The sequence below is a fragment of the Callorhinchus milii genome, unplaced genomic scaffold, assembly GCF_018977255.1.
Source record: "Callorhinchus milii isolate IMCB2004 unplaced genomic scaffold, IMCB_Cmil_1.0 Scaffold1, whole genome shotgun sequence".
Classification (NCBI taxonomy): Eukaryota; Metazoa; Chordata; class Chondrichthyes; order Chimaeriformes; family Callorhinchidae; genus Callorhinchus; species Callorhinchus milii.
Window position 1 is genome coordinate 6,902,755 of NW_024704742.1, and position 13,648 is coordinate 6,916,402.

The 13,648-nt window shown below is 41.5% G+C and overlaps 1 protein-coding gene across 1 annotated transcript in view; it reads right to left on the reverse strand.

Moving 5' to 3' along the window:
- Positions 1-13,648, reverse strand: part of LOC103182160 (protocadherin Fat 4) — a 131,503-nt gene that overhangs the window by 97,301 nt on the left and 20,554 nt on the right. Inside the window, 3 exon segments of the mRNA XM_042337891.1 lie at positions 3,534-3,884; positions 6,599-6,860; positions 11,386-11,517. Coding sequence (XP_042193825.1) covers positions 3,534-3,884; positions 6,599-6,860; positions 11,386-11,517 — 745 coding nt within the window.

Sequence of the window (13,648 nt, forward strand, 5' to 3'; positions counted from 1 at the left end):
AATAAACAACAACCCATCAACAACCTGTCAGATCTTCATCTCTCTTCTGTCACACAAATCACAATAGGCCCATTTTGGACTTAAAACGAGGTTAACATGCCGGGAAGGAGAAACAATAATGCTTTTAGAGTTGATACAATATCTTGATATGCACAAAAGCTGAGGATAGAGTCACTGCAGCTGAATGAGAATGTAATGTATCCATGAAACAGTTCTTTGATTTCTTTCAATTGCGTTGATTTGTTAACCGTAAAATGGATTATTGTTTTTCTTTGAATAAATTGACATTTCTCACGCTATTTCAGTGTTCAGACACGTTGCCCTATAAGCCTACAGTTGTACTTTTAATAACGTGTTTTGTAACAAGAGGAAAAGTAATATGGTATGAAATCAACGTTAAAATTATCATCCTGACCTGGCCTCAAGCTCTCTTGATTTTCTATGGCATACTTGACATTCCAATGTTTAAGAGTGTTTATGTGTGAAAATTAATGCTGTGTTTATATTGCGGCAAACTGCAGAGATGGTTCAAGTAGCAGCGACTCCGAGGTACCTTCAGGCAGCTGGGGTTGTGGATATTGCCTTGATTACACTGGAATTGAGAGCACCAACCGACACTGAAAAAAGTGCCCTTGTGTTGTGTAAACGGCAATTTCATTCAGTAGCCAAGGACCTTCCTTCCCTGCTGTGTGGGAAGGTCTTACACAGACCAGCCTCTGCTTACCTGTGATCACAAAGTAATGGCACACAGGGCAGACAGAGGCAGCCTAGCCTGTTTATCACATATTGCATTACATACCCGAAGCCTGAAATTAATATTACGTGGTTCCAGATCTTATCTACTTATTAGCGCAAAACTAATTTCACTGCTCCCAACCCGACCCTGCAAATGTTCTTCCAGCCGTTAAGCTTTGCAGCAACGTTGGGTCTGCTCCAACTTTAGCCCAATCCAACCCAGCATAACCTCCAGCTATAAAATCTCATTTCTGCTCCCAAATCCTGAGTATATTTCTATTTACTTTGCTCGTAAATTTACATGAGGGGATCCCAGGAATATAGTGAATTTAATTTTCCCATGGAACAAATCCGTTTAACAGTGAATGTGCGTTAATGGAAAGAAACAACAAAGCTTTTGATTTGACGACCAAAAGGATCATTTGATTTGCCATTGAGTTTTAGAAGTCTGCAATCTGTTAAAATATTGTGGTCAGTTTAGCAGTACATTCAATATATTTCATCTAATGTACTGAATAATAATAATAAAATAATCTTTACATTTGTTACAGAGCCTTTCACGTCAGGAGGACTTTCCAAGGACTTCAAAGGATATAATGCAAGGTGCTGTGACTGCATTTTATAGGCGAACACGCTGAAATGTGCAGAAAATGAACAAACTCTCTTGCTCGTTGCTATTTTCAATGCTGAATTCTGGTTAGACTCTTGGCATTGGAATTCTTGATCATGGGTTTTAAACTTCCATTTAGTTGAGATTCTCTGAGCCAGAAATACAATGCTATAGGCACAACATCACAGATGTCACAATTGAGCATAGGATGGGGAGGGTTGGTGGTGGGGGGCTGGTGGTGTGAGAGAGAATGCCCTCTGTATACCTTGGTATATTTGACACAGTAAAATACAGCTAAAGCACCACTTAACTGTCCTTTTCATTAACCATCTACTTTTACACCTCAAATAAGAGTACTTTTGAGGGTGAAAAAGCACTGGAATGGCATAACCATAGAACCACTGGAAAAGGCTTGCAAAGCAAACTGTGTTATGCACACCATATCCACTTACCAAAGTGTTTAATTCCAACCTGGGGATAACATCTCACATGATGTACCTGGTCATCATGATGCTCGCGATGCTGAAGCAAGCACAGTTTATGGGCAGGGTATACTACATTGTGGTTATTCTTTTCAAACTGTTTTCAACCCCGCTCTCAAGAAAGCAGCCTATTCCTCAAATAATTCCTTCCTGCAGCCCAAAAGGATTGAATCTAACATGCAACCTTTGATTGTGTTCTCTCTTTAGTGAAGAAAACAGACAAGATCCACAGAAAACAGACAATAGAAGACGTTGACTGAGCAAAAACTATTGCAAGAGTCACTTATGTTCAAGTTAGCAGCACAAGCAATCACAGCTGCCCCTCAAGAATCTCTGTCCATCCGAAAGATGCCATAAAAACAGGAGCAATGTAGCTTTTGATGTTGTTTCTGCTATCTGTAGAACTTTTTCCCATTCAACGTTGTCACCGAGTAAATATGACTAGCTGAGAGGTTTATAGGAGCCAATATTATTGGCGCATTGGAAAGCTCTGGTTATTCATTGAGACCCAGCATCTGAGTAACCATCAGGGACAATGTCCTTGTTGCAATTGTGCTTGTCTATACCTTTCTCACCTTCCCCCAAAACATGCATTTTGTGTTTCTGTGCTGCTTATTATTCTTAAAGATAACATTACCATTGGGACTTATCTGTCAACACAAAATCTGTAAACACATCTCCTGTTAGTTAATATAATAATAATCCTTGCATTTGATACAATGCCTTATCAAGTCTTCAAGACATCTCAAAGCGCTTCACAGAACATACAGTAAAGTGAATTGACTGCATATTTTGTGGGCGAAATACAGCAGCCAATTGCACACAGCAGTGTCCTACAAACAATCGTGGATTGAGTGACCAATTTATTAATATCCCTAGACTGCCCAAAGATCTGTGCACTTCTTTTAAATATATCTATTGATTTCACCTCTATAGCTTTCTGGGTCAAAGAATTCCCCTTCTTCACAACCTCCTATGTGAAGAAATCACTTCCTGCCCTCAATTCTACTTTTTATGCACTGCAGGAAATCAACTTCTAAATCAACAATGAATTTGAGACCATACTCCAAAATTCCATCTAAGCTGAAAATTGTTAAAAAAATCGTCTCAAACACAAGAACATGAGAAACGTATGGCTCCAATTCTCCATACAATTAGATTTGGAGAGTCTGTATTACTTCTGTATCCCCCCCATTACAAAAAATCAGCCCCAAACTCCAACCGCAGCCCATCCCCAGATGGATTTTTCATTAAGCGACCTGGTTTTCTATGAAGAGAATACCATTCCTGGGCATTGGTTTCCCCTCACTTCATTCTTACTGACTCATCTGGACCTAACAAGCACAAAGCAATAAGAACAGGAACACTGTGTCCCTAGTCTGATGAGTTTACAGAAACAAGACTCCCATATATATCCCCACGTGATCCATTAATGGCTACCAAATGGCATCCTCCCTGATGTCCCTCTGCAGTCTAGGATGCTCACTGCCAGGACCTGGTGATCTTTCCACTTAGAGCTTTGTCAACCTTTTCAATACCACTTTCTTTTCGCTCTGTAATTAACCCATTGAATTGCTCCACTTTCCCCTCTGGTAGGCTTACATTCCCACTGCCTCGCTCTTCAGTGAAAATCGAGAAGAAATACTTATTGAGTAGCTGTTGGCAACTATCAGAATGGCCAGAGTATTATGTAATACAATACGCACCATCATCTGCATCTGTAGCGTTGACGGTCAGAATGCTTGCTCCAGGAGGTAGGTTCTCCAACACCGCAGTGCTGTATGACGAAGGATTAAAAATGGGAGGATTGTCATTGACATCCAGCACATTGAAGTAAACCCGTACTGTGCTGAACTGTCCGCCGCCATCTTCTGCTCGCACGGTGAGAATGTAATACCGCTGGCTCTCGTAATCCAGTGGGCGGGTCACGTTGAAGACACCGGTTATGGAGTTGAGGAAGAACATGCTGTCTTCGTCGTCCTCTTGCACCACGTACGTGACTTCTCCATTGGCACCGGAGTCGGCATCACTGGCCAGGATCGCTGCCACGATGGAGCCTGAGGCATTCGAACAGAGGAATTAGAAATCTGGCTTCAAACAAACACAGACACTGTTCGAAAGTTACCAAATACGTTCTTCTTCAACGAAGAACAGAATTATATTTTTTTTGAAAACATGCAGCCGCAATGAGTTCATTTTCGTTTTAACAGAACCTTTTGGTTTCTGCTGCTGCTTTTGCAGCTTTCCCTCTTAAACACTCCCTTTTAGCACAAATCGTTGGGTATCAAAACGCTAAAAAAATCTCATGATTAGAACAGACCCTTATTAAAATGAACAGCATTGGTTCATGCCAACCTGCACTTAATACACTCGGGAATTTTGCAAGACGGGTGTGTCCATCTGGGTGTGCATTTTATTCAAAACACAGAGAACTTTATATATATATATATAACATAATAATCCTTGCGTTTGGTATCGCGCCTTATCACATCTTTGAGACGTCTCAAAACGCTGCACAGACTATACTGTAAAGTGAATTGACTGCATATTTTGTGGGCGAAACGCGGCAGCCAATTGCGCACAGCAGCGTCCCCCACAAACAGTCGTAGATTGAAGTGACCAATTTTATTATTTTTTTCTTGAGGGATTATTATCAGGCGTGTGAGGTAAGGAAACTTGCCCAAGGTTTTGGCCCGCCGGGAATCAAACCCAGGTCTCTCGCTTGCGAGGCGAGTGCTCTAACCCCTGAGCTACAAGACAAACTTTCCATTTGTAGATGGCTGAGATATGTGGACCTCTCAGTCTGGTTTGGATACTCTTGAGCATGGTGATGGGCATCTGTCAGATACCCAGTTGATCAAAAGATTTATGCAAAGGTATATGCACCTCATCGCAATGTCGAGACGTCTCACAGATTATACTGTAATGTGAAATGGGTGTGTTTTGTGGGTGAAACCGACAGCCAATTTGTGCACAGCAAAACAGCCAAGGAGTGAGTGACAAATTTTATTTGGGGGATTATTGGCCAAGACACAGGGAGAAACTTGCTTCTCTTTTGGAATAGTGCCATGGGATCTTTAATGTCCACCTTGGTTTAACATCTCATCTAAAGAGCAACATCTCCAACAATGCAGCACATCCCCACAGCGCACTGGAGTGTCAGACTAGATTGTGTGAGCTCAAAGTCTCGACTTTGGGGCTTGAACCCACAACCTTCTGACTCAATTTTGTGGCACTTGTGGCACAATGTAGCAGTTAGTTTATTGTCTGCTTATTAAGACAGTCATGTTGGGGATTCTCCAGAGGGAATGTGCATCACATTTGAACGCTTTGAGATATCCTGCTGGTGAGAAAGCCGCTATATAAATATAAATTATATTTCATTGTACAATTGATCATTACAGTTGGATCTATCACACTATGTTTCACGTCGGGACATCCTCCCGATGTGAAAGGCGGTATACAAATGTAATTTTGTACTGTATTGTTTTTAAATTAAAACAAACTGTTTTTAGTGATCAATGTACAATGGCTATTTGCTTGTAAAAGGACCGTCACTAGACTGAACAATAATTTCTGTGAAGCTTCGACATGATGAGGCGTGTTGTGATGTTTCGACATGATGAAGTGTGTTATGAAATACAAGGATTAGCAATAGACACCAATCGTGTTTCACAGCAGATCACAAAGAGTGGTGAGTCGAAGCTCTAGTATTGCAGTCTCTTTCAAGAGCACATAGTCTTGGACAGAATTGTTTTGTCTCTTCCTGTCTCTTTTTTAAAAAAAATTGGGCAAACCACGCGCTTCAAAAATCTCTTCCACAAAGAGAGCAGTATTTAATGATCCTTTAAAAAAATAATAATTTGGTCACTCAATCCACGACTGTTTGTGGGACATTGCTGTGGCTGCTGCGTTTCGCTTCCAAAGTACACAGTCAATTCACTTTACAGTATATCCTGTGAAGGGCTTTGAGACGTCTCGACGACGAGATAAGGCAAGGATTATTATCATTATTATTTTAGAAAATAAGAGTACAGAATAATGAAAGGCAAAAAGTTTCATGAAAGGCTTAACGGATGGAAACCTTTTGCTTATCGTTTACCACAGAAACTATTTCAAGGAATCCAGTTTATTTATTTATCCGAGACATTTATACCGGATATCCCAGTAAAGCTTGAGAGCTTGCTTACTGTGGGTTGTTGCCCAAGGGTGGCTAATTGGCACAACACAATGCAGAGGCAAAGCGAATACAGCACAAATCAACACAAGGCTGTGTTGAACATTTGGAATTCCTCAGCGGCTCAGTCAGCCTCTTGTTTTGAAGCGAAGCAATTGACAATTTATCTATTAACTGAGAAACATGATCCGAGTTGTCTGGGGTGGTATTCCGCATTGTGCCAATCGGCTGTTGCGTTCGCCCACAAAACACACTCACTGCACTTTACAGTTCATCCTGTGAAGTGTTTTGAGGTGTCCTCCCGACATGTAAGGACTATTAATCATAACACATGACTGAGTACATATAGGAATTTCTGTGTTACAGGAAGAATAGAGCACAAATTAAATGGAACGAAAACTGGCAATTCTCCCACTTCATGGGAATCGCCCAACTACTCTGTCTCGATACACCTGAACCCTGAAGATAATCAAAATCTGCAATGCCCCCAAATCTCAGTTGAGGAAAAACTTAAAAGCTATTCTCAGTGAAAGTCAGAAGAAAAGATCTGTAGTACTTACTGATGCCAGATTCCGGGTTCTTTTACTGTCTTACCTGGTGCAGTGTCCTCTTGTATGTCAAACGAGTAGACATCCTTGGTGAATTTAGGCGTGTGATCATTGACGTCGCTGACAGTGATGTTAATCCTCATGTCAGAGGACTGCAGTCCATCATCAGCTCGAATGAGTAACGAGTATTTCGACCGCCGCTCTCTGTCTAATCGCTTGGTGGCCACAAGATCTCCGGATTCTGGATCGATCTGGAAACTGTTGTCCGCTCCGCTGATGATCGTGTACGTCACAAGGGCATTCGGGCCCTGCAAAAAGTCAACAGTGCGTGGCAATGAGTGAAATAGTGAACAGGAGAATCAATAATGTATGTAACAAACCTCTTTTAGACTGACGTCATGATAACAATAAGCCACTGTGCAGTCACGAAACAAAAAACAGTCCTTGCGTTCGGTATAGTGCCTTTCATGTCGGGAGGATGTCTCAAAGAGCTTCACAGGATTTATTGTGAAGAGACCGAGTATTTGTCGGCGAATGCGGCAGCCTATTTGCACGCAACGATGTTCCACAAACAGCAATGTAATGAACAGCCAATTGCATTTGGATAAATCTAAGAAGGCGCCTTGCAGAGGTTCATAAGACGCTAAATGGAACTCAGAAAACAAACCCCAAGTAAGAATTCACATATGCCAAGGCAGTAGAAAAAAAAAAGGACTATTTTCAGGGGTTTTGAAGGCCAATTTGAGGTCATACAAAAGGACATATTTCTTTATACGACTGAAGCAACAGCTTGGTCACATCATGGAGAGACAGTAGAGTTGGGATTTTGGAAGCTTAAGACCAGTTGAGCCTAATGGACTTCTTTATGTTCAGCCAAACCTCTCATGATCTTTTGAAAAGGATCAAAATGCACTGCTCGTGAATTCGCACGCGACGTGTTACAGTCTGCAGTTAGTCTGCATCAGGCTAATGATTCAATTGGTGACCTTTTATTTCTAAGACCACTTACTGCCAAGACATTCCCGAAATCCAGCCAAATGTATGTCAAATCTTTTAGGCTGCTGTTGAACATAGAAAGAGATTGAATTTGAGATGTCCAGGTTTCCGTGACACAATTCGTAAACTCCCGGAGACGTACAGGCATCCAAAGCAATCCTCATGCACTTCACCTTCACAGGCAGAGGGCCAGACCTCACACCATAGACTTAAATAGTGTTACAGCACGCACAGGAACAAGCCATTCGGCCCAACTATTTCATGCTGGTGTTTATACTCCACATGAGGCCCTAAATATTATTCTCCTCTATTCCCTTCTCCCTCAGGTGTGCCTCAAGTTTTCTCTTTAAATACTGAAATGATCCAGACATTGCTGGACCCTTCAGCCACTAATGTTTCTTCCTGTGTCACTTTGTTTGAGTTGGTAAATCAAATGTTGTTTGATGCGAGTACTGGCTAGTCAGTGGAAGTGTCAGGTGTGCTACGCTTCTATAGCAGACTCGCGTTTCAAATGAAGTAGAGCTATATTGAATGCCATTACAGTACATGGTGGAGCAAGAGTGTTATTTTGGTAGGAGTGCTGTACCCTGGGTTTAACATGGGGGCTGAAAATCCTCTCCTGTATATAACCAGCATTTTTCGCAGCCCATCGTTTTTGTGTAAAACTAAATGGGCCATAAAACCTGTTTCGATTTCAACTTGCCTTCAATAAAGCAGGTGGGAAAAGCACCGGGCAGAACAAGTGGACGCTGGAAATAGTGCTTCTTCAGCGTTCGCAAACAGGATTCAGGATTAATTTACCAGTTTGCAAATATGGGACTTCAGATGAAGGCGCCTTTGAGCAAGGTACAGAGAGTAGCTGGAGTCTGTGGTACTCTTAACATAGGACTGGAGCAAGATACAGAGGGCCCCAGTGTGTGTGGACTATGTCTAACATAATCTTCAGGAGAGGAAGGAAAAAAAGTATAAAGTAATAAACCCTGCATTTGAAACATAAACCTAAGATTTGAAGCCCCACGGAGCCAAGTGTCTCGGCATAATATTGAGGGATGTCTTTGTATCTTCACTATTGGATTACAGATAAAATAAATAAAACAATATATACTCTACATCAATATGGTGTGCACTAAACTAATCCAACCTTCATCCATAAAAAGTGACTTTTACAGCTGCAATGCTCTATTTCTAAACCAATAACAGATGCAGTTGAATATTTTTAGTGTCAGTTATAATTTCTCTTCTATACCTTCTCAGTTTTCTTTTCCAGCAGTGCTGATCTTGGGTTTGTATATACAGGTGTCCCTGCTTTGTGAAGCACTTGCCTTTCAGCACAGGCACAGAAAGATCTGAACAAGGCTTTTTGGACATTCACATTTTCCGTGGTCTTACATGCCTCTCAGCTCAGTTGTTGTTGTTTCATTCTTGTTGTAATGAGCACCAGCTATATAAGCACTCTCACACTGCAAGGAGCTGAATTTTAGGAGTGCCGTTTTGCGAAGGTGTAGGCAGCAACACTTTTTCAGTCAAGGAAAGATTGTGATGAAAAAAGAATTTGATAAACATATCAGACTACCCATATAATCTGGTAGTATTTACTGCGAGAATAGTTGGCAATGGGTCTCCTTTCCTTAGAACAACAAAAGTGCAATTCAATTGTATTAAGGGTACATTTACGCATTTCACCCACAGAATATACTGTCAATTCACTTTACAGTATATCATGTGAAGTGCTTTGAGTTATCCTCCAGAAATGAAAGCTGCTTTATCAAAAATAAGGATTATTATTATATCCTCGGCAAATAGAGACATAAATTTCAGATCATTACTAAAATTGCAAACAGAAGGTTGGAGATAATTTTCTTTACACATACCGTTATGGAGTTGTGAAATATCCTGTCAGGGATGGAGGTTGAAGCAAAATACCTCTCAAAAGTGAATTAGACAAACATCAAAATAGAAAAAAGGGTTATAGGGAAAAGGCAATGGAGTGGGACAACACAGATAGCTTTACCATAGAATTGGCATAGGAACAATGGGCCGAAATAATAGTAATAATCCTCCTTGCATTCGATATAGCATCTTTCATATCAGAAGGGTGTCTCAAAAGTGATTCACAGAATTCACTGTAATGTTCTTTTTTGTCTGTATAGTTCGTAGTAGGCGAACTTAGCAACAAATTTGCACACATGATGTCCCACCAGTCAACATGAAAAGAATGAGTAAGTTTATCTGAGAGATTGTTGGACAGGACATCCAGAGAAACAGCCTTCTTTTTTGAATAGTGCCATGGGATCTTTAGCAGATGGGGTAATTGGTTTAACATCTCATCCAAAGGACAGCACCTCCAACTCCAAATGCAGTGGTACTCAGCAATGTATTGGGAGTGTCAGCCTGGATTAGGAGCTCGAGGTTCTGATATGGCAGTTTCTGTGCTGAATAATTCTCTGATTAATTGAACTTTTTTTTTAAAACCACAAGTCGCTACCGCTTTTGGGATTTTGCGTATGATATGGTGTACACAGAGATCACTTTGCACCCTTTATGGGGCAAAATCAGACAAAAGCACACTTGTTGACTGCCTATTGAATACTGCATAATATTTCAACAAGTATGCAAGCTTCAAGGAACATTAGAAACTTGGGAGCTTGCTCCAAGTCTCAATATTGCAGGGCTCAACATTCCAAGTTTTGGTTTAAGTAACAGGATACACAGAGAACCCTGTGAATTAGAGGCACTTTGAGCCAGATTTGTGGAAATCGGGTTCTGCAAAGCTTGAATACTCTCATAAAACACAAAGCTCTTAAAACCTCTGGTGGAAAATCAAGGCAAACATAGAACCGTAGAAATTTACGGCACAGAAGAAATCTTGTCGACCCATCGTGTCTGAGATGGCTCTTTGCAATAGCAATCCATTCAGCGCCCGTTTCGAAATTCTTCGTGCCTCGTATGTCCACCGGCACTAATGACAGTAAGTTGAACTGTTTTAGTGATTTCCTTTTCTGAGATCATTTAATCTATTGTTTGGGCCTTTCTTAAAGAATAAAAAGGAACTCCGCTCCCTTTTAAGTCCTTCTATGTGCTTGTCCTGCAATCAGGTGAACAGCTAGACCCAGGGCTCTCTTAAATGACATGATAGAGGAATGAGACGAGGGCAGCCAGAACAAGCACTCTCTTTCCCTATGAGGAAATGGCTGATATCCACTTATTGGGATCTAAATGGCATTCATAACAGGAGTTAGCATCAGAAACTCCTGCCAGACGTGTGTCACATCCACCCGCAGCAACTCCAGCAATCAAAACTCCAGCATCAACGTGGTCGGTGAGACGCACGTCTGGTTAGTCGGCAGTCACAACTTGCGACGCGGGCTGTATTTTAGAAACCAATCTAGGAACTCACCACGTGCGAAAAGCACTGTTATAAACTAACGTACAATCAATCCAGGTCACTCCACCACCTGTCTTTCACCCTTCATTAAACACATTAGTAGAAGACGTGGCACAGTAGTAAAATGTACTAGGGGTGACTATGTTCGGTACCCGTAGTAGTTCTGTGCGACACAAGCTCAACTTCCCACACCATCCCGCTGTCTTTAATTTCTTGTGCCATTTATCCCGTTGTGGGTGAGATGGTTGTTTCAAAGCAGCCCGATCAGAAGGCTGTGTGCATGTTTGTACAGTGTTCCCTTGTGATCGGTGTCTTGAGATGACCGAGGAAAGGAAAGAAGAAAATCTATTTCATCACTTCAAAAAATTACAAAATGCTAAGCAAAATTTAAACTGAAACAGTTTGGGAAACTTGCGATAGATAATAAACCAGGAGATCTGGTACCAACCAACCTCATCTGCGTCTGTAGCAGACAGTTGCAATATTCGAAATCCGTCCCCGATATTTTCTTCAACAATTAGATCCAGAGCATCAGTAGGAAACACAGGTGGATTGTCATTGATATCTTGCAGGGTTATTTCCACCTAGAAAAAAAACAACACAATATCCGATTAATACACTGTCGGAGGAAATAAAACCATGCATAAATCTTCTTGTACTGTAACAACTTTCAAGGTAGCTATCAGGTGGCCTCATCCATTAATCATGTCTTGGAGAGCATGGCTCTATGATTCCAAACTTTAGAAAAGCAAAAAAGCTCTTTTCTTCCAAACCAGTATGTTTGCGTTTCGTTCTCTTTATCCTTACAACAAGTTGCGTCTATCTAGCTCCCACACACAAATATTACTTCTGCGGCCCCCGGATGTTTCTCAAATAGGGCATCCGGCCCTCAGCAGCCAAAGGGGCCCTCAGCAGCTGACGTAGGGTAAGGTCTCGGAACACTTCACAGGGATGAAGTTGGATCCCAAGCAGGGAGAACAAATGCCTCTAGCATTTTCGAAGAGGTATGGACTTCAAGACAGAATGAGAGGCGATGAGATGTTGTGATAGAAGGAGGAAGTTCCAGAGGTGGGAGCGTAGGATCTGAAGACTTGGCCACCAACGGCGGCGCACAATGGGAGAACAGCGGGGAATGCGCTGGAAAATGTCTAAGTCGGATGTAATGAAAGTCTGAATGTGTACTTCAGAGGCAGTGAGAAAGAGGGGAAAATATTCACGTGGCTCCTGAGCACGCAACTAGAGAAGCCCTGGGTGGACTGAAAGGACTTGTTTTAGTCTGATCTTCCAGGTTCTTCTCAACATTAAAAGACTGTGAAACTGGTTCTGCATTTTTGGACATATTGGTGCCATGAACTTGCTTCTTCTAGATGTTGGATTGAGACATTCCAAGAAAACATTCTGCAAACCTACCGAGAAAGCAGGTCAGTTTTCTAATACACTGCCTCATTGTACATTGTTGGATAGCTAACCTCACGAGGTGGAAGTTACAAAACAGCCACACACAACGCTGTTGAAAAATTAGGGTCTGTAGATGTCAACCTGAGAGCCCAGCTGCGGCGCTGAATGTTAGCCACGGGGATCACTTCCCTTCCTTCTTGGTCTGAGCCAAGCTGAGTGGGGAGGTGCTGACCGCAGTTTGTGGTATTTCCCGAAAGGGAAACTCAGAGGAGAGAGTGTCATTTCAGGATGCCAGAGCCAAGTGGCTGCTGATTTCATAAACACCATTGGCAGTGGCCTGGGAACATACTGCGAGCTCGGTTCAAGGCATCGAGCTGGCATCAAGGTAAAGAAAATTAGGTGAAATTACAAACCAAAGAGGACATTTATCTCTAAAGAATTCAAGAAAAAGAGAGTAAAAAAAAATGTTAGCCTGAAATCTACTAATGTTACTTCAACCTCTTCCAAGGACTGTATTCAATTTTAACTGGAACCAACACCAATAATCTTTTACCAGGGTAATTCCAGGATTCTGGCCTCCAGTGCTGAACTGTTAAAGACTGAGAGTTGAAATCTGTTCAACCATTAATTATCACGTGATATGTAGACAAGTTGCTGGGCGATCAATCATCCGAGTCAGATATGCATGGTTATTGGCAGTAAGTACCATTTGTGTTTAATCTACTCAAAAATTGCTGTTTTCTCTTTTAATGTTGCTTTTTTTCTTTAATATCCTTACTGTTCACAAAACATTACAACAAATTCCCACACAAAGTCTTATTGCACCGCCTGCCATGCCAAGCTCAATCTAAAGATCTAAACAGACTTTTTTCTGACGCCTTTTTATTTACAGACCGTGGAAGCCAAATGTACACAGCAAAGCCAAAGTGTAAACAAACACCAGGGGGTTAGCTCATTTTCCAAGTTTCCCATATCACAGTAAGTGTGTAGTTTAGAACTAACTAAATCCTTAGAAACCTGAGCTGCAGTGAGATTTTCCATTTTGCACATTACTGCAGGTCCTGTATTTTGCCATCATTATGAGGACATCAGCTGTACTTGTGTATCTCCCTTGAAAAATCTTTGACCTGACAACATTTTTCCCCCAAGAGGTTACAACCACAGCCACCACCAGAAGACCACCAAACAGGAGGATAACGTGCTTATATATAACCAAGCGCAGACTAGCATTTGTCTCACTACTAATAAAATATGAGATCATAAGTTTACCAGCTTGATTTAGGGACGCAGTTTCCAAATACTCCACTTAACGCATTG